This window comes from Staurois parvus, unplaced genomic scaffold (assembly GCF_062004578.1).
Source record: "Staurois parvus isolate SC_StPar_1 unplaced genomic scaffold, SC_StPar_1.0 ptg000192l, whole genome shotgun sequence".
Taxonomy (NCBI): domain Eukaryota; kingdom Metazoa; phylum Chordata; class Amphibia; order Anura; family Ranidae; genus Staurois; species Staurois parvus.
In genome coordinates, this window is record NW_028317988.1 from 5,545,262 (window position 1) to 5,566,267 (window position 21,006).

Genomic DNA, 21,006 nt, shown 5'->3' on the forward strand with positions numbered 1-21,006 from the left:
GGGGGAATTTAAACTTTTCTTTTTAATTGTATTTAATGTTATTTTTTTGCACTGTCCCTTCAAAAAAAAATTGTTTTAATTACTTTTATTCTTATCACAAGGAATGCATGCATCCCTTGTTATAGAAATAATTAGTGACAGGTCCTCTTTATGGAGAGATGTGGGGTCAATAAGACTCCACATCTCTCCTCTGCAATGTAAAGCATTGGATCAAAAAAAGGCACTGATCAAAAAAAGGCAATGGCATTACCCCTACAGCAGACGTGTGTTTACACGAAACGCGTCTAGGAGGAGCCCTTGCACGCCTTGAAGTCACGCCGCCGGATCAGGAGGTCCCCCCCCGATGATCTCTACTGGTCAGTGCTTTTCAGGTGCTTTTATCATTATCTACAAGCAACTTTCTACCACTACCTACAGTCATTGTCAGTGTGTATACTCTGCTTAACTCGATTTAATAAACATTGTATTAACATTACTACACTATGAGCACCTTTATTCTCTATACCTGGCACTGAGCCTCCACACCTCAGCCCCAGTATTTCAGGCATCGGTGCAGACCTGAGGAGTAAGTACGTTATGACCAGACCGGTATCCTTCCTACGCACCATTGAGTGACCGTCACAGGATTGCACCACCGGGCAGCACCCACCCAGGATCCCCGGCTACAGGTGATCTTGATATGCGCATTGAGATTTCGCTTCTGGTGAGTAGGCAATCTACCTATATCTCTACATCAGGATACTGGATCATACCCGCATTGATTGAAGTTGCCTATAATTTTTTGGAATATAATTTCTTTGGACTATCCATTTCACCTGCTATTATTTTATTGGACATTAGTTATTTCATTGCTGAAGATAGGTTCAGCTTGTTCATGACTCTTTGTAGCGCTGCACTCCATATTGATTAATAAAAAACAATAGAACATTATAGAAAAAATTTTAACAAAATATATAGAGCTATCTTCCGAAATTCGAATATCAAAAAAAAAAATAGAATAGAAAAAAATATGAAAGAATTGAGTAAAACAGAACAGAATAAAAAATAAAAGAATAGACAAGAAATAGAATACAAGATAAAAGACCAGAATAGAATAGAAATCAAATAACCATCTTCTAAATTTTGCATTTTGAATAGAATAGAACCAGCTATTCTTCACAATGAACTTGGATTGATTCAATATTTTCAATTTCAATACTTCGAATCCATCGGGAAAATTTGAATCCGGTCGAAAACAAACAAGACTGAACACATTTTGTTACAAATGCAACAAAACAAAATTAGTAACCTAACGAATAGATCTGAAACACACATTTTTGTTCTGCACGTCTAGTAAAAAGGTAAACATTACAGTAATACAGCTCATCCATGCATCCATAAATGTGGGCCCCCCACTGCAAAGGGCTATGTCATGCAAAGAGGGAAGGGGCTGTGCTAAGGAACTGACTAATCAAATTTTCTAGCGAGTTCAAAAGCATTTTGGAAGTGAATAAAAACTAATTTCTGGAAGAATAAAAATGCTGCAAGTAAGCATGTAAATGACTTGATTTATATGAGCTTTATCTGCAATTATTTAGGTTGGTGATATGGAGTTGGTGACAGGGTCCCTAACAATCACTGCTTTGACTGGCAGTGATGGTAATCTACCAAACTGCCAAACTGTACATATGATCACCAGGGGACGAAGCACGAGGGCGCCCTCTATAGGGTCAGCTTGGGGTGAGACAGCCATCAATGAGGTTACTGCAGATTGTGAAAGAGCCCTTAATGGAGGCGTCACAGCACAAGAGAGCTCTCAATGGGGAAGAGGGCGAGAAATGCACGTCAGATCCAAGTTTCCTTGGTGCTGACTTTTTAGGCCTGGTGCCTAGCTTTGTATTTCATTCTTTTTATTGCCATTTCTGTAAAAAATGGTATATCCAATTAGAACGGTTATTTTAGTGTATAAACATAACAATTTTTCTTTTTGGGCTATTTTACAATAGCGGTGCTCTCTGGAAAGCAATCCATGGTGGACTGCTTTTCAGAGGTGTTTGACAGGCTGTGAGGATTTATGTGGCCTCCTCACCGCCTGCTTTAACCACTAAAAACCCACAGCACTGTCAAGTGGTTATAAAGGCTCAAGGTTTTTTACCTTCATGCATTCTATGCATGAAGGTAAAAAACTTCTGTGCAGCATCCCACCCAGCCCCCACTAATACTCACCTAAGCCCCATCTCAATCCAGCGATTTGCACTCGAGTCTCAGCTATCCCGGGACTCACTCTCTTCAGTAGCAGGAGCCATTGGCCAATCACAGCTAGCGAGCCAATGAGAAGAGAGAGGGGACAGGGCCGAGCCGTGGCTTCATGTGTGAATAGATACATGGAGCAGCGAGTGCCCCCATAGCAAGCTGCTTGCTGTGGGGGCACCTGACAGGAGGGAGGGGCCAGGAATGTCAGTGGGGGACCCAAGAAGACGACGATCCAGGCTGCTCTGTGCAAAACATTGTAGAGTGATATGATCTACAAAATGCTCAGATGGTGATCAGGGCTAACACAAAGCTAAGGAACTTGGTTATCCTGGCTGGGACCATGTACCACCTCATCAATGTTTTTTTTAGATTTTAATTCGACAATATGTATTAATGGAAACTCTGGATGAGTTTTCGGGAATCTCCTGCCAGTCTTGGATATACCAGAGCTTGCTTGAATATTTTTGTATTGTCATATACTGAAGATTTGGGGAAGATGTAGCAGTAAGATGTAGAGAGATGACAGAGGTCATAGTGTACGGATGGTTTGGAAGCCTGAGTTTAGACTGTATAAAGGAGGTGATCTGCAAATATAGAACTGTTTCTGTGTGAGATAAGCAATGTTTACATTACAAATAATCCAAGCTGTGAATCCTAAACCCAGTGTTTATCTATTCAAAGTGGACTTTTATTTTTTAACGCACTGGACATGAGGTGGTCTACATCCAGGTCTGAACTCTAACATTAGTGCTAGTGGGAAACGAGGGGAGGTTGGAGCATAGCTATCACTCTGTCTGTCCCACACCAAGGGCTAGGTTCACATCTACACAGAATGTGGTTGATGCGTTTTCCAGACATTTTGCATTTTATCAACATGCGCTTCTGATGACTTTTGCTTTTTTTGGGGCTAATGGAAATGTATGGCAGTTCTGTTCATGGAGTACAACTTTGCACTGACACTTAAGTCGCATGAAAGTAGTGCAAGAACCTTGATGTATCCAAAGTCACATGTTAAGGTTAGGGTTAAAGCAGAACTCCACCCAAAAAGGGGAAGTTCCGCTTTTTTGCATCTTCCCGCCCTCATCTGGTTTTGAGAGGTTCCCATTCCCACTTCTGCCTGAGTTTGCCGCAGCGATCTCCAGCCCTCTCTCCTTCCCACTACAGTCCCAAAAGACTTAGACCAATCACAAAGCACAGCGCCGCTCGTGCAGTAGGAAAACAGCCATGAAGCCAGAAGGCTTTACTGCCTGTTTCCCTTATGCCGGCCATAGACAGGTCGAAAATTGTCCGATTTTTGCACCGTTAGTGGGTTAATTGGTTGGCCGTTTTTCGGGGTTTTCGCATATTTTTTTTTTTTATTGGTCATGTTTGAAAATTCACGGCCAATTTTGACAATCGGCTGATTTTCCCAGCGATGATGGGCAAATCCGAAGAAGAGGAAGAGGAGGAGGAGGGAGGAGGAGGAAGGAGGAGGAGGAAGAGGAAGAAGAGGAGGAGGAAGAGGAAGAAGAGGAGGAGGAAGAGGAAGAAGAGGAAGAAAAGGAAAAGGAAGAAGAGGAAGAAAAGGAAAAGGAAGAAGAGGAAGAAAAGGAAGAAGAGGAAGAAAAGGAAGAAAAGGAAGAAGAGGAAGAAAAGGAAGAAAAGGAAGAAGAGGAAGAAAAGGAAAAGGAAGAAGAGGAAGAAAAGGAAAAGGAAGAAGAGGAAGAAAAGGAAAAGGAAGAAGAGGAAGAAAAGGAAAAGGAAGAAGAGGAAGAAAAGGAAAAGGAAGAAGAAAAGGAAAAGGAAGAAGAGGAAGAAAAGGAAAAGGAAGAAGAAAAGGAAAAGGAAGAAGAGGAAGAAAAGGAAAAGGAAGAAGAAGTCATCTATTATATTTTATATGAAAAAGTCTTGCAGTTGCAACAAAGAAGTCCACTATTAAAGTCTTGCGGTTGCAACAAATGTATCCATTTGTATCCAAATAAAAACACTGTAATCCAAATAATGTATTTGTCTTGCGGTCACATTGTATGGTGTGCTCCCCTGTCTTTGCAAGGGACAGACGTTATGGGGTTAATGCCAGCCATAGACGGGTCGAAAATCGAACAATTTTTTTTTAACGTTGGTGGTAACGTTGGCCGATCGAACGACCGGTTTTTAGTTTCGTTTTTTTTAAAAAATCAGCCGATGTTCGACCAGTCTATGGCCTGCTTTAGTTAAGATGCTGGCACCTGCAGCCAAAGCCGATTAAGGAAATCGGCTCAGGTGCCAACATCAATGGACCCCAAGACAGGTCCTTAAGTGTCCTAATACACTGCTCAAAAAAAAATTAAAGGAACACTTTTTAATGAGAGTCTAGCATCAAGTCAATTAAACTCCTGGGATACTGATCTGGTCAGTTAAGTGGCAGAGGGGGGTTGTTAATCAGTTTCAGCTGCTTTGGTGTTAATGAAATTAACAACAGGTGCACTAGGTGGGCAACAATGAGACGACCCCCAAAACAGGAATGGTTTTACAGGTGGAGGCCACTGACATTTTTTTCCATACTCATCTTTTCTGACTGTTTTTAACCAGTTTTTCACTTGGCTAGGGTCAGTGTCACAGAGGCGTCCCTAGGGTTGGTGTCACCCGGTGCGGTAACACGTGGTGTTGCCCCTCCAGAGAGGAAGGAGTGGTGCCGGTGTAGTGGTAAAATGAGTATCCCGACCCGTGAAGATATGTATCCCCTGAAGAAACTGCGCATGTGCCAGTTTCAGGCCGAAGAAGCCAATCTCTGACTTTAGCACAGAGCTGCCACAGTTAACCCCTTACAGGCTGCAAACCGCTGAAGCTGATCCCGCAGATCACTATGGGTTGCAAGATCAGTTAACCCCGTATAGGTTGAACCTATACGGGGGTTAACTGATCTTGCAACCCATACTGATCCGCGGGATCAGCTTCAGCAGTTTGCAGCCTGTAAGGGGTTAACTGTGGCAGCTCTGTGCTAAAGTCGGAGAATGGCGATCGGCTTCTTCAGCCTGAAACCAGCACATGTGCAGTTGCTTCAGGGGATACATATTTTCACGGGTCCAGGACACTCATTTTACAGCTACACCGGGGCAGCTGTCACTGTGCCAGGAATCGGGAAAGACCCCAATAACTGGCCAGGACCTTCACAGAGCCCAGAAACTCTGCTGGCATCCTGCTCCTGCACCCCCTGTGATGGTGTTACCCGATGCAGCCCGCACCCCCCTAGGGACACCACTGCAGTGTCACTACTGGTAGCATGAGGCGATATCTGGACCCTACAGAGGTGGCAAAGGCAGTTCAACTCCTCCAGGATGGCACATCAATACATGCCATTGCCAAAAGGTTTGCTGTGTCTCAAGAGCATAGAGGAGATTCCAGGAGACAGGAAGTTACTCAAGGAGAGCTGGACAGGTCTGTAGAAGGTCCTTAACCCATCAGCAGGACCAGTATCTGCTCCTTTGTGCAAGGAGGAACAGGATGAGCACTGCCAGAGCCCTACAAAATTACCTCCAGCAGGCCACTGGTATGAAGGTATCTGACCAAACAGTCAGAAACAGACTTCATGAGGGTGGCCTGAGGGCCCAACATCCTCTAGTGGGCCCTGTGCTCACTGCCTGGCACCATAGAGCTCGATTGGCATTTGCCATTGAACACCAGAATTGGTAGGTCAGCCACTGGCACCCTGTGCTTTTCACAGATGAGAGCAGGTTTACCCTGAGCACATGTGACAGACGTGAAAGGGTCTGGAGAAGCCGTGGGGAATGTTATCTTGCCTGTAACATCGTTCAGCATGACTGTTTTGGTGGTGGGTCAGTGATGGTGTTGGGAAGCATATCAATGGAGGGACGCACAGACCTCTACAGGCTAGACAAAGGCACCCTGATTGTCATTAGGTATAGGGATGAAATCCTTGTACCCACTGTCAGACCCTATGCTGGTGCAGGGCCCTGGGTTCCTCCTGGTGCATGACAATGCCTGGCCTCATGTGGCGAGAGTATGCAGGCAGTTCCTGAAGGATGAAGGAATTGATATCATTGAATGGCCCCCATGCTCGCTTGACCTAAAGTGAATAGTACACCTCTGGGATATGTTTCGGTCCATCAGACACCACCAAGTTGCACCTCAGACTATTCAGGAGCTTTGTGATGCCCTGGTCCAGATCTGGGACACCATTCCTTATCTCATTAGGAGCATGCCCCAATGTTGTCAAGCATACATACAAGCATGTGGGGGCCATACAAACTACTGAGTACCATTTTGAGTTGCAGCAATGAAATTTCAGAAAAATGGACGAGCCTGCTGCATAATTTTTTCACTTTGATTTTCGGAGTGTCTTTGAATTCAGTCCTCTGTAGGTTGAAAATTTCATTTCCATCAAACGATGGGACATCCTTACGTTCCTAGAACCAGCAAACACAAATGCTCCTGCGCTTGGGGATGGACTCGATGCAGGCTACAACCACATAAGGAATGTCCTGGAACATGCACACCTTGTTGCCCTCAAATGGACCGGGGAAATCCATAAATACTGAATAAGGAAAGAAAAAACAGAGGGCGCACAGGCCTAGTGCATTACCATAAAAAATGATGTGTTGTACTCACAAACGACAATATAGTCAAGGCACATCATAAAGAACAGCTGGGTCAACACCGCGCTGAGTAACAGTCCGCAATAGGGAGTATAGACATCCAAAAGGCTGATGCGTTTCAAGGACTTGCCTCTTCCTCAAAGCCAGAGGAAGAGGCAAGTCCTCGAAATGCGTCAGCCTTTTGGAGGTCTATACTCCCTATTGCGGACTGTTACTCAGCGCGGTGTTGACCCAGCTGTTCTTTATGATGTGCCTTGACTATATTGTCGTTTGTGAGTACAACACATACTTTATTTTTTATTAAACATTTTTTATGGTAATGCACTAGGCCTGTGCGCCCTCTGTTTTTTCTTTCCTCATCCTTACGTTCCTAACACATTACCCAGTTCATGTCAGTATACAGTGAAGGCAGTATTTGATCAGTCTAAAAATTGAATGGTAGGTGTATTGTAACACCGAGAGAGACAGAATAGCAACAAAAAATTCAGAACAAATGCATGTAACATATTATGCACTGATTTGCATGTTCATGAGGAAAATAAGCATTTGATCCCCTATAATTCAGCAGGATTTCTGGCTACCAGGTGTCTTTAATACAGGTAACAAGCTGAGATTAGAAGCAGTCTGTTAAAGTGAGTGCTGCTAATCTCATTTTGTTACCTGTATAAAAGACCCCTATCCACAGGAGTAATCAGATTCCAAACTCTCCACCATGGCAAAGACCAAAGAGCTGTCCAAGAATGTCAGAGAAAAGATTGTAGACCTACACAAGGCTGGACTGGGCTACAAAACTATCGCCAAGCAGCTTGGTGAGAAGGTGACAACAGTTGGTGCAAGCATTCGCAAATGGAAGAAACACAGAACAACTGTCAGTCTCCCTAGGTCTGGTGCACCATGCAAGATCTCACCTCGTGGAGTGTCAATGATCATGAGAACAGTGAGAAATCATCCCAGAACTACACGTGAGGATCTTGTCAATGATCTCCTCTGCTCAAGAAAGCACATGTCCACTCCCGTCTGAAGTTTAACACTGAACATCTGAATGATGCAGAAGAGGACTGGTTGAAAGCGTTGTGGTCAGATGATACCAAAAATGAGCTCTTTGGCATCAACTCAATTCACCGTGTTTGGAGAAGGAAAAATGCTGCCTATGACCCCAAGAACACCAACTGTCAAACATGGTGGTGGAAACATGCTGCTTTGGGGGTGTTTTTCGCTAAGTGGACAGGACAACTGCACCGTATCAAAGGGATGATGGATGGGGCAATGTACCGTCAAATCTTGGGTGAGAACCTTCTTCCCACAGCCAGGATATTGAAAATGGGTCATGGATGGGTGTTCCAGCATGACAATGACCCAAAACACATGGCCAAGGCAACAAAAGAGTGGCTCAAGAAGAAGCACATTAAGGTCCTGGAGTGGCCTAGCCAGTCACCAGACCTTAATCCCATTGAAAATCTGTTAAGGGAGCTGAAAGTTCGAGCGGCCAAACGTCAGCCGCCAAACCTTAATGACTTGGAGAGGATCTGCCAAGAGGAGTGGGCCAAAATCCCTCCTGAGATGTGTGCAAATCTGGTGGCCAACTACAGGAAACGTCTGACCTCTGATTGCCAGCAAGGGATTTACCACCAAGTAATAAGTCATGTTTTGTGAAGGAGATCAAATACTTATTTCTCTCATGAACATGCAAATCAGTGCATCATTTGTTATACATCCTTTTCTTTTGAATTTTGTGTTGCTATTCTGTCTCTCAGTGTTACAATACACCTACAATTCGATTTTTAGACTGATTATTTCTTTGTGAGTGGGCAAACATTCAAAATCAGCAGGGGATCAAATACTTATTCCCTTCACTGTATATGTCCCGGGCTCTTCTTGCCCATCTGCGGGCCCAAGACTGGTTTCGGTGGGTGCCTCGTGATGTGGTATTGGGGAGGGAGGAGGACAGCGGACACATCCGCTCCCCTCCCCTCCTAATCCGGAAGTGATGTGACGTCACTTCCGAGTCCCCGTTCAACAGATTCCCAGTCATTGAGGCCAAGAAAGAATGTAAGGTGGTGCGATGTGCACCGCATTACATTCAGTGTAGTACAGGGGAGAAATGCAGGGTCTTTTAGATCCTGCATGTCTCAAAAAAGAAAATCTGTCACCAAAAATAATCACATAGGGGACTTCTTGTCCTGTATGTGATTTTAAAAAAAAAAAAAAAATTAAATTGTTTTATTAAATGGAAGTTACACCCAAGCATATAACACCCCCAAATTGTTCAAGGCCCCCCCACATATGTACGCACCCACAAACGTAAAAGCACGTGCTGGGGCGCCTACACATGAAAACATGGATTGCAATACACTGTACATATCGCCACGCACGACAATGAGAGCGATAATTCTAGCACCAGACCTCCTCCGTACACTATACTGATGACCTATAAGGGGCTTTAAAAGTGCCACCTATAGAAAATATAAGGTACTAAAGTTTGTTGCGTTTCATGAGCACGTGCAGGTTTAAGGTTTGACATGCTGGATTTCTATTTACTCGCTGCAACCTTGTCTTATATTTTACAAAAAAATTGGATAATTTATTGCTTTTGTGCCCTAAAATTAACTTAAGTGTATTTTTTTACTGAAATTTTCTGTTTCATAGACCTTTGTGACTATATCACGTGACATAAAAAATTGGAACTATTGCTATTTTATTCTCTAGGATCTCTGATTTAAAAAAAATATATGTTTGGGGTTTTTTGTCATCTTCAAGCCTAAAACGATTTTTAAAACGTGTGGAAATAACACAAAAACAGCTCTGGCAGCGAAAGGGATAAAGGATAAGCTGAACACTCCACTCTCCTGACGAGCAGCCAATCAGTGCTCACTATATTGCAAGGTCTCTCCCCTCCCTGTTAGCCCCTGGGTGTGGTTCTGGAGATGGGCAGGGAGGGGAAGAGGAGATAAACAGTGCATTGTTAAAAATATTAAACGTTTAAGTCGCCATAAAACCTCGTTTTTAAAAGCCCCCGACACTACGTAAAGCAGATTTAAATACAGTTTTGGTTAAAATGTATGTTTTTTTATCAGGACAAGTAGATTGTCATGAAGGACAAGTAGATTGGGACACCGATTTAGTCCCTGGACAGGTAGTTTTTTAAAACAAATTCCACACCCCTGCTGGCAGTAAAGTTAATAAAACTTCCTGCACTACCTAAGTCTTTATATCAGCATAAATTGTGCTGGTAGAACACCAAAGAAAAGCAGCTGGCAAAAAAATTAGATGAATTGTCCACAAACTGATAAACAATATTGCTGAGCTGAAAATAAAAGAAGTGACCGGAATCGAATCTTGTGTAAAAAAATAAAACAAAAATCACAGCCTAAAACAAAGAAAAATTCAGTGCATACATGAATATATCCAAAAAAATAATTATTTGTTAAATCAAACTCAGAAGTACAAAAGGTTCAATGTGAAAGTCCTACTACCACCTACAGCACTAATGCACTTCTCCTATATGCTCAAAAATAAACACAATCTTTTCAATTATCAGTCAAAAATTGTGACATTTCTGGTAAATACCACAAATAGGGATTGTCCTATTCCTGACACCAGTTGCCTTCCACAGAACATGCAAATCATTGTTTACTCAGACGAGTAAAAGTGTCGCAATCTGCACTATTCATTGTTACACTGCTGATAGTTTATTATCCCTGAGTGTGTTTTTCATCTGGCTGCAACTCTCAAAACCTACTGCCAGGACTTTGTTACTTATGACAAAATTGGCTGTAGATGGGATCCCGCGTGTATATAGCTGGGCGCAGATTGGATCCCGCGTGTATATAGCTGGGCGCAGATTGGATCCCGCGTGTATATAGCTGGTCGCAGATTGGATCCCGCGTGTATATAGCTGGGCGCAGATTGGATCCCGCGTGTATATAGCTGGGCGCAGATTGGATCCCGCGTGTATATAGCTGGGCGCAGATGGGATCCCGCGTGTATATAGCTGGGCGCAGATGGGATCCCGCGTGTATATAGCTGGGCGCAGATGGGATCCCGCGTGTATATAGCTGGGCGCAGATGGGATCCCGCGTGTATATAGCTGGGCGCAGATGGGATCCCGCGTGTATATAGCTGGGCGCAGATGGGATCCCGCGTGTATATAGCTGGGCGCAGATGGGATGCCGCGTGTATATAGCTGGGCGCAGATGGGATCCCGCGTGTATATAGCTGGGCGCAGATGGGATCCCGCGTGCATATAGCTGGGCGCAGATGGGATCCCGCGTGCATATAGCTGGTCGCAGATGGGATCCCGCGTGCATATAGCTGGTCGTAGATTGGATCCCGCGTGCATATAGCTGGTCGCAGATTGGATCCCGCGTGCATATAGCTGGTCGCAGATTGGATCCCAGTGTATATAGGTGGTCGTAGATGGGATCCCGCGTGCATATAGCTGGTCGCAGATTGGATCCCAGTGTATATAGGTGGTCGTAGATTGGATTCTGCGTGTATGTAGTTGGTTGTACATTGTATCCTGTGTGTATGTAGTTGGTTGTACATTGTATCCTGTGTGTATATAATTGGTAGTAGATTGTATCCTGAGTGTATATCGTTGGCTATAGATTGTATATACTGCAGGTACTTGTAGATTGTATCCTGTGTGTATATAGTTGGTTGTAGATTGTATCCTGTGTGTATGTAGTTGGTTGTACATTGTATCCTGTGTGTATGTAGTTGGTTGTACATTGTATCCTGTGTGTATATAATTGGTAGTAGATTGTATCCTGAGTGTATATCGTTGGCTATAGATTGTATATACTGCAGGTACTTGTAGATTGTATCCTGTGTGTATATAGTTGGTTGTAGATTGTATCCTGTGTGTATGTAGTTGGTTGTACATTGTATCCTGTGTGTATGTAGTTGGTTGTACATTGTATCCTGTGTGTATATAATTGGTAGTAGATTGTATCCTGAGTGTATATCGTTGGCTATAGATTGTATATACTGCAGGTACTTGTAGATTGTATCCTGTGTGTATATAGTTGGTTGTAGATTGTATCCTGTGTGTATGTAGTTGGTTGTAGATTATGTCTTGTGTGTATATACTACAGTTAGTTGTAGATTGTATCCTGTGTTTATATAGTTGGCTATAGATTGTATATACTGTATTTACTAGTAGATTGTATCCTGTGTGTTATATCATTCGCTGTAGACTGTATACTGTGTGTTATATACAACATAGTTGGTTGTAGATTGTATATTTTGTGTAAAGGACTGTTAACGGATTGTACCCTGTATGGCGGGGCTTGACAAATCTGCTTTGAATCTAAGAACCAGCTAAAAAAGTTAATAGTCAGTTTTTTATTTTTAAGCTAACAAAGTTTTATTTTCAGCTACAAAACTTCTTCTCCTATGTAGCCCTGATGTGTATCTTTACAGAGGCACGAAGCAGAATTACACACGTAGAATACATGAAGGTGCCGGTATGTGAAGGAGAAAAAAAAAAAATTAAAAAAAACAACTTTATGTTTAGCCACAGCAGAAATGAAATTTTTAGTTTTTAGCCAACCGGGCACTTTCACCCCCTTCCTGCCCAAGCCAACTTTCAGCACAGTCGCACTTTGAATGACAATTATGCGGTTATGCAGCACTGTACCCATATAAAATTTGTATCATTTATTTTTTTAGACAGAGCTTTCTTTTGGTGGTATTTAATCACCACTGGGCTTTTTATTTTTTCCTAAGACAAAAAAAAAAAAAAAAAAAAAAACCTTTGCATCTTCACTGATGTGCACTGATGAGGAGACACTGAGGGCAGTGATGAGCCTGTTAGAATTCCCAGTTACAGGCTCTCCTATCCTCACACTGTGACAGCGCGTGAGGAAAGGACTGCCGATAACTGGCAAGTCTGTTTACAATGTGATCAGCTGTGATTGAACACAGTTGATCACATGGTAACGGGCTGCAGTGATTGAACCCTTACCTCAATCAGTGATCAGCTGGGTCCTAAGGACACAGCAATCACAGAGTGCACGTCTGGGGCGCAAAGGGGGCTGGGTTCTGGGAGGACATCAACAGACACCCTCCCAGAATTAGCTGACTGTGCTATAGCGGTCATTCGGCTATAGCACAGTCAGCAACTAGGTAACTGGGAACGGGCTGAGAAAAGTCCAGGTGCCCGGATACAATTTCTAGTCGCCATGGTGACCCGGCGCCTGGGATTTGTTGAGCCCTGCTGTATGCACACAATGGGATTCTGTGTGTTATATCATTGGTTGTTACATGTTACAACCAAAAAACGTAAATGTATTTTATTGGGATTTTATGTGATAGACCAACACAAAGTGGCACATAATTGTGAAGTGGAAGGAAAATAATAAATGGCTTTCAAATTGTTTTACAAATAAACCTATGAAAAGCGTGGCATGCATTTGTATTCAGTCCCCCCGGAGTCAATACTTTGTAGAACTCTCTTTCGCTGCAATTCCAGCTGCAAGTCTTTTTGGGGATGTCTCTACCAGCTTTGCACATCTAGAGAGGGACATTTTTGCCCATTCTATTTACAAAATAGCTCACGCTCTGTCACACTGGATGGAGACCGTATGTGAACAGCAATTTTCAAGTCTTGCCAAAGATTCTCAATTGGATTTAGGTCTGGACTGTGACTGGGCCATTCTAACACATGAATATCTTTTGATCTAAACCATTCCATTGTAGCTCTGGCTGTATGTTTAGGGTAATTGTCCTGCTGGAAGGTGAACCTCCGCCCCAGTCTCAAGTCTTTTGCAGACTCTAACAGGTTTTCTTCTAAGATTGCCCTGTATTTGGCTCCATCCATCTTCCCATCAGCTCTGACCAGCTTCCCTGTCCCTGCTGAAGAAAAACATCCCCACATGATGCTGCCACCACGTTTCACAGTGGGGATGGTGTGTTCAGGATGATGTGCAGTGTTAGTTTTCCGCCACATGTAGTGTTTTGCTTTTAGACCAAAAAGTTCAATGTTGGTCTCATCTGACCAGAGCACCTTCTTCCACATGTTTGCTGTGTCCCCCACATGGCTTCCCGTAAACTGCAAACGGGACTTCTTATGTCTTTCTTTCAACAATGGCTTTCTTCTTGCCATACTTCCATAAAGGTCAGATTTGTGGAGTGCACGACTAATAGTTGTCCTGTGGACAGATTCTCCCACCTGAGCTGTGGATCTCGGCAGCTCCTCCAGAGTTACCATGGGCGTCTTGGCTGCTTCTCTGATTAATGCTCTCCTTGCCCAGCCTGTCAGTTTCGGTGGACGGCCATGTCTTGGACGGTTTGCAGTTGTGCCATACTCTTTCCATTTTCGGATGATGGATTGAACAGGGCTCCATCGAATGTTCAATGATTGGGATTTTTTTTAATAACCTAACCCTGCTTTAAACTATTCCACAACTTTATCCCTGACCTGTCTGGAGTGTTCCTTGGCCTTCATGATGCCGTTTGTTCACTAATGTTCTCTAACAAACCTCTGAGGGCTTCACAGAACAGCTGTATTTATACTGAGATTAAATTACACACAGGTGGACTCTATTTACTAATCAGGTGACTTCTGAAGGCAATTGGTTCCAACAGATTTTAGTTAGGGGGATCAGAGTAGAGGGGGCTGAATACAAATGCACGCCACACTTTTCAGATATTTATTTGTAAAAAATGTTGAAAACCATTTATCATTTTCCTTCCACAATTATGTGCCGCTTTGTGTTGGTCTATTACAGAAAATCCCAATAAAATACATTTACGTTTTTGGTTGTAACATGACTAAATGTGGAAAATTTCATGGGGAGGAAGACTTTTTCTGAGGCACAGCAGATTGTATCCTGTGTATATATAGATGTTTTAGTGGGTAGGTGTAGAGGTGCACATGTATAAAAATCTGTCCAGTAAGCAGGACGGGGAACCATGAATAAGGCAGTTTACAGGGCAGTGCACAGGGCAGTCTTAGGGCAGTGTATCATGTAGTAAGAGCTCTAACCATTGGTCACAATCTAAAGATCTAGCTGTCTCCTTCAGTGAAGGAAAGAACTCCTGTTTTTTGTTCCTTGCACGTGATTGGATATTGTTTGAAAAGTGAAACTTCTCATTCGCTGAGCTGCGGGAAACGTCCCATGCACAGTAAGAGTCTATCTGCCTTTAGTGAACCAAGCCCAGTATGTCAGATGGTGGAAGGAATGCGACAGGTAGAGCAGAACTCAGGGCACCTAGTACACTCAGGTGGCAGAGGGTGCAGTGGGTAGGACAATTTTTCCAATACGTAGGCCAGGTGCTACAAAGTATGGGAAAGATAGAGTAGCAAGATGGAGAGGAGGCACAGAAAATATCTAGGAAGTATGAACGAGGTTGAGGTGGACAGGTCAGGGAGAGCAGTGGGTAGGTAAGATATTACTGGGAGAAACACAGGAAGTAGACAGAATAGTGCTGGAAGGGCAGTACAGTGAGCACGGAAATTGTGGGCAGAATAGGAGGTGCAGTGAGTAGGGGGGATGGTGAAACAAGTAGGGGAGGTGGTACAGTGAGTGGGTAGCAGAGGAAGTAAAGTGAGTAGATAGCACAGTGGGTAGAGCAGATGTTCAGTACATAGAGGAGATGGTACAGTAGGTAAGAGGTGCCGTGAGTATGCAAGATAGTACAGTAGGTAGGAAAGGAAGTGCAGTGAGTAGAAGAGGTGAGTAGGGGTGGAAGTCCAGTGTGTAGAGAAGATGTTCAGTGGGTATTAGAGGAGGTGCACTGAGTTAGAGAAATGGTACTGTTAGTAGATGAGGTAGAGTGGGTAGTAGATAGGGTGTAGTAAGTAGTACAGATGGTACAGTGGGTATGGGATAAAGTGCAATGGTTAGTATACATGATACAGTAAGTAGGATATGAGGTGCAGTGTGTAGTATAAATATCACAGAGGATAAGGGATGGGGTGCAGTGGGTAGTACAGATGGTACAGTAAGTAGTGTGTAGCATAAAAGGTACAATGGGTATGAGATGAGGTGCAGTGAGTAGTACAAATGGTACAGTGGGTAGGAGGTGAGGTGCAGTGGATAGTACAGGTGGTACCCAGGGCAGGGGTGAGAGGTGCAGTGGGTAGTACAGATGGCACACAGGGCTGGGATTTACAGTACACTGGGTAGGAGAAGAGGGTAGTGGAGGTGGCACACAGGGCAGGGTTCTCAGGTTGAGCAGGTAAAGGATGGGGTACAATGGGTAGTAGAGCTTGCACACATGGTGGCAAGGGTCTGAGGTACAGTGGGTAATACAGGTGGAACAGTGGGTAGGGTAGAGGATGAGGTGACTGACGTGGCACACAGGGCAGGGGTGTGAGGTGCAGTGGGTAGTACATAAGACACACAGGGTAGGGGTGTGAGGGGCAGTAGGTAGAAGGAGTGGCACACAGGGCAGGGATTTTTAGGTACAGTGGGTAGTAGATATGGCACACAAGGCAGGGGTCTGAGGTGCAGTTTGGAGGGGATAAGGTGAAGTAGGTAGTACAGGTGGAACACAGGGCAGGGTATGAGGTGCAGTGGGTAATGATTAAGTGTAGTGGGTAGTACAGGTGGCACACAGGGCAGGGGACTGAGTTGCAGTGTTTAGGGGATGAGGTGAAGTGCGTAGTACAGGTGGCACACAGGGTAGGGGTGTGAGGTGCAGTGCGCAATAGAGGTGGAACACAGGGCAGGGATTTGTGGTACAGCGAGTAGAAGAGATGCAGTGGGTAGTAGAGGGGGCACACAGGGCAGGAGTCTCAGGTAGAGTAGGTAGTAGAGATGGCACACATGGCATGGGTCTTAGGTGCAGTAGGTAGTATAGTGGGTAGGGGATGAGGTGAAGAGGGTAGTACAGGCGGCACACAGGGTGGGGTGAGGTACAGTGGGTAGTACAGGTGGCACACAGGGCAGGGATTTGAGGTACAGTGGGTAGGGGATGAGATGCAGTGGGTAGTACAGGCTGCGCACAGGGCAGAGTGTGAGGTGCAGTGGGTAGCAGGGGTCTGAGGTGCAGTGTGTAGGGGATCAGGTGAAGTTGGTACAGGTAAAACAAAGGGCAGGGATTTGAGGTACTTTAGGTAGTAGAGGTGGCACACAGGGCAGGGATTTAAGGTGGAGTGGGTAGGGGATGAAGTGCAGTGGGTAATACAGGTGGCACGCAGGGATTTGAGGTGCTGTGCGTAGGGGGATGAGGTGCAGTGGGTAGTGCAGATGGCGCACAGGGCAGGGTGTGAGGTGCAGTAGGTAGGAGATGAGGTGAAGTGGGTAGTACAGGTGGAACACAGGGCAGGGTGTGAGGTGCAGTGGGTACTACAGGTGGCACACAGGGCAGGGTGTGAGGTGCAGTGCGTAGGGGGATGAGATGCAGTGGGTAGTACAGGTGGCGCACAGGGCAGGGTGTGAGGTGCAGTAGGTAAGAGATGAGGTGAAGTGGGTAGTACAGGTGGAACACAGGGCAGGGTGTGAGGTGAGGTGCAGTGGGTAGTACAGGTGGAACACAGGGCAGGGTGTGAGGTGCAGTGGGTAGGGGGATGAGGTGCAGTGGGTAGTACAGGTGGAACACAGGGCAGGGTGTGAGGTGCAGTGGGTAGGAGATGAGGTGAAGTGGGTAGTACAGGTGGAACACAGGGCAGGGTGTGAGGTGCAGTGGGTTGTACAGGTGGAACACAGGACAGGGTGTGAGGTGCAGTGGGTAGGGGGATGAGGTGCAGTGGGTAGTACAGGTGGAACACAGGGCAGGGTGTGAGGTGCAGTGGGTAGTACAGGTGGAACACAGGGCAGGGTGTGAGGTGCAGTGCGTAGGGGGATGAGATGCAGTGGGTAGTACAGGTGGCGCACAGGGCAGGGTGTGGGGTGCAGTAGGTAGGAGATGAGGTGAAGTGGGTAGTACAGGTGGAACACAGGGCAGGGTGTGAGGTGCAGTGGGTAGTACAGGTGGAACACAGGGCAGGGTGTGAGGTGCAGTGGGTAGGGGGATGAGGTGCAGTGGGTAGTACAGGTGGAACACAGGGCAGGGTGTGAGGTGCAGTGGGTAGGGGGATGAGGTGCAGTGGGTAGTACAGGTGGAACACAGGGCAGGGTGTGAGGTGCAGTGGGTAGGAGATGAGGTGAAGTGGGTAGTACAGGTGGAACACAGGGCAGGGTGTGAGGTGCAGTGGGTAGGGAGATGAGGTGCAGTGGGTAGTACAGGTGGAACACAGGGCAGGGTGTGAGGTGCAGTGGGTAGTACAGGTGGAACACAGGGCAGGGTGTGAGGTTCAGTGGGTAGGGGATGAGGTGCAGTGGTTAGTACGTGGCGCACAGAGCAGGGTGTGAGGTGCAGTGGGTAGCAGAGGGATCCTTCTAGAGGCTGGCAGCGCACACAGGTCGGTGGGGTGGGGGAAGGGCCCCGGTACACGGAGGGGACACCTACCAGTGCCACATCCCGGGCGGAGCAGGCCAGCAGCTCGCTGTCAGTCCCGGAATCCTCGGCCTCCGGTACAGAGGACGCCATCTTCACTGGGCAGGAGACGGATCGGAAGCGGAAACACGTCACGGCGAGACAGCCAATCCCGGAGCGGCACAGCGGAGACCCGAGCTGGCTGTGTGACTACAGGTCTCAGCATGGAGTGCGCTCACCCTTCCTCCTGCGCTGTATATACAGCTATAGTAGTCCGGCCATGCTGGGCCTTGTAGTTCCTCGGCCCCCTCGGTGTGACGTTGGAGGACACACAGTGGTGTGCGCAGAAAGCTCAATGGCTGTGTGGACGCAGCTCTATTCTCAGATCCAGATAGGGAAACGTTGGGGGAGATTTACCTTCACTTCCTGTTGTGGAGACAGGGCCGGAAGTGAGAGGAAATGTGTACAGATGGGGGTGAACCTCCTGTCCTCTCTCCTACATCTCCCATCACCTCCTATTACTGTGACACTGACCCTGGGGGGAGTAGAGAAGGTAAATCCCCCCTCCCCCACACACAAGAGTCCTGGGGACTGCGTTGGAGCGCCCCCCGCAGTGACCCCAGCACACATATATGGGGTGGCCGACACTATGGGGTTTATTTACTAAAGGTGGAGAGTGCAAAATCAGACTCCCTTCTGCATAGAAACCAATCAGCTTCCAGGTTTCATTGCCAAAGCTTCATTGAACAAGCTGAGGTTAGAAGCTGATTGGTTTCTATGCAGAAGGGAGTCTGATTTTGCACTCTCCACCTTTAGTAAATAAACCCCTATGGCTCCCCGCCCGCTCCATGCATCGTGCTGTGTGATCTGCAATAAAGACAAAACTTTTTTTAGCTTTAGACAGTGGAGGTGGATTAGACCCCCTGTCAGGTTTTATTGCCATCTGTGCCCCTGTTAGGGAGAGCCCCACACTATTTGTCCTGTTTACCATGACCAGTGAAAGTAAAAGAAAATCCCAAATTTTGTGTTATCCCCAGAACAGGAATAAATGGGAAATCTTCTCATGGGGACACTAGTTGCAGAGATTTACCCTCACTTCCGGTTTGGCTACAGGACAGGAAGAGAAGGGAAATCTCTCTCACGGGGACACAGATGATGAATAAAGTCTGACGGGTTATAACCCTCCCTTACTCTATCCAAAGTGAAAAAAAACATTTTTTTTCCTATACTTCTACTTTGACCCCTAGGCGCGGAGCGCACACAAATATGCGGCTTCTCCACGCCTGGGCCTTGACACAGCGGCTGCAATTAGAAAATACATATGTGCCGAGAGCGCTCCCAGCACATATGTCCGTGCCTCGCGTAAATTCCCGATCTCCCCTTTTGATCGGGACCTTTTCTGATCATGTGACGGCGAATCACAGCGGTCACATGACCCTAAAACCCTGCCCCGCCTACCGGCTTCTGAAACTCTTAAAGGGCCAGGAGGCGCCGGCACAAAGAGGTTAATACTGAATCCAGATCTGGTATATTACACCTAATGTGGCACACAGACCAGAGGTCTCAACTTTGTGCTGGAGAGGGTGCAGAATTCAGGGAACAATGGCGCATATTTAGTGGGATTGCCCTAAAATACAGGGATTTTGGCGGGCAATAATTCAATATGTACAGGAGATACTGAGGACTAGCATACCGTTACACACCTGGGTTTTTTTATTCCACAAATCTGAGACTTCAGTGAAGCAACAGAAGAATAAGATACTATTTCATTTAATAAACTCTTGTAGACTTCACCTCCGCAACATCTCCAAGATACGCCCATTCCTAACCCTGGAAACCACTAAGCAACTCATTCACTCCCTTGTTATATCTCACCTTGACTACTGTAACTCCCTCCTCATTGGCCTACCTCATCGCAGGCTATCCCCTCTTCAGTCTATCATGAATACTGCTGCCAGACTCATCCACCTTACTAACCATTCTGTATCTGCCACCCCTCTCTGCCAATCCCTCCACTGGCTCCCAATTGCCCAACGGATAAAATTCAAAACACTAACAATGACATATAAAGCCGTTTATAACTCTGCCCCAAATTACATCAACGACCTTGTCTCTAAATATCACCCAAACCATACTCTCCGCTCCTCGCAAGACCTCCTACTCTCTAGCTCCCTTGTCTCCTCCTCCCATGCTCATCTCCAGGACTTCCCCCATCCTCTGGAACTCTCTACCCCAATGTAGACTATCGCCTACTCTGCTCACTTTTAGGCGATCTCTGAAAACCTATCTCTTCAGGGAAGCCTATCCTGCCCTCAGCTAATAATGGAATCTTCTACTCTTCCAACCAGTCCATCCCCCACAGTTACTACCTTTTGTACCACTAGCCCCTCCCTCCTAGATTGTAAGCTCCAAGGATCAGGGCCCTCCTATCCCTCTTGTATTGAACTGTATTGTTGCTGTATTGTCTCCCGTTATATTGTAAAGCGCTGAGCAAACTGTTGGCGCTATATAAATCCTGTATAATAATAATAATAATAATATTTATTCATAGACCTCCTACGCTCTAGCTCCCTTTTCTCCTCCTCCCATGCCCGTCTCCAGGATTTCTCAAGGGCTTCACCCAACCTCTGGAACTCCCTCCCCCAATCTATCAGGCTATCGCCTACTCTGCTCACATTTAGGCGCACTCTGAAAACCCATCTCTTCAGGGAAGCCTATCCCACCCTCTGCTAATACTGGAATCCTCTACTCTTCCTACTACTCCATCCCCCACAGCTAACTACCTCTTGTACCACTATCCCCTCCCTCCTAGATTGTAAGCTCCAAGGAGCAG

At 45.8% G+C, this 21,006-nt stretch overlaps 1 protein-coding gene across 3 annotated transcripts in view; it reads right to left on the reverse strand.

Annotated features, from left to right (window-relative positions):
• Positions 1-18,329, reverse strand: part of UBR2 (ubiquitin protein ligase E3 component n-recognin 2) — a 131,584-nt gene extending 113,255 nt beyond the window's left edge. For 2 of the 3 annotated variants that reach the window (XM_089677818.1, XM_089677819.1), the window contains exon 1: positions 18,207-18,328. In XM_089677818.1, the coding sequence (XP_089533944.1) occupies positions 18,207-18,287 (81 nt within the window). In that variant the 5' untranslated portion in view covers positions 18,288-18,328. Of the gene's footprint in view, positions 1-18,206 lie in introns of all 3 variants that reach the window. The other variant, XM_089677820.1, reaches the window with a different exon arrangement.
• Between the last annotated feature and the right edge of the window lie 2,677 nt (positions 18,330-21,006).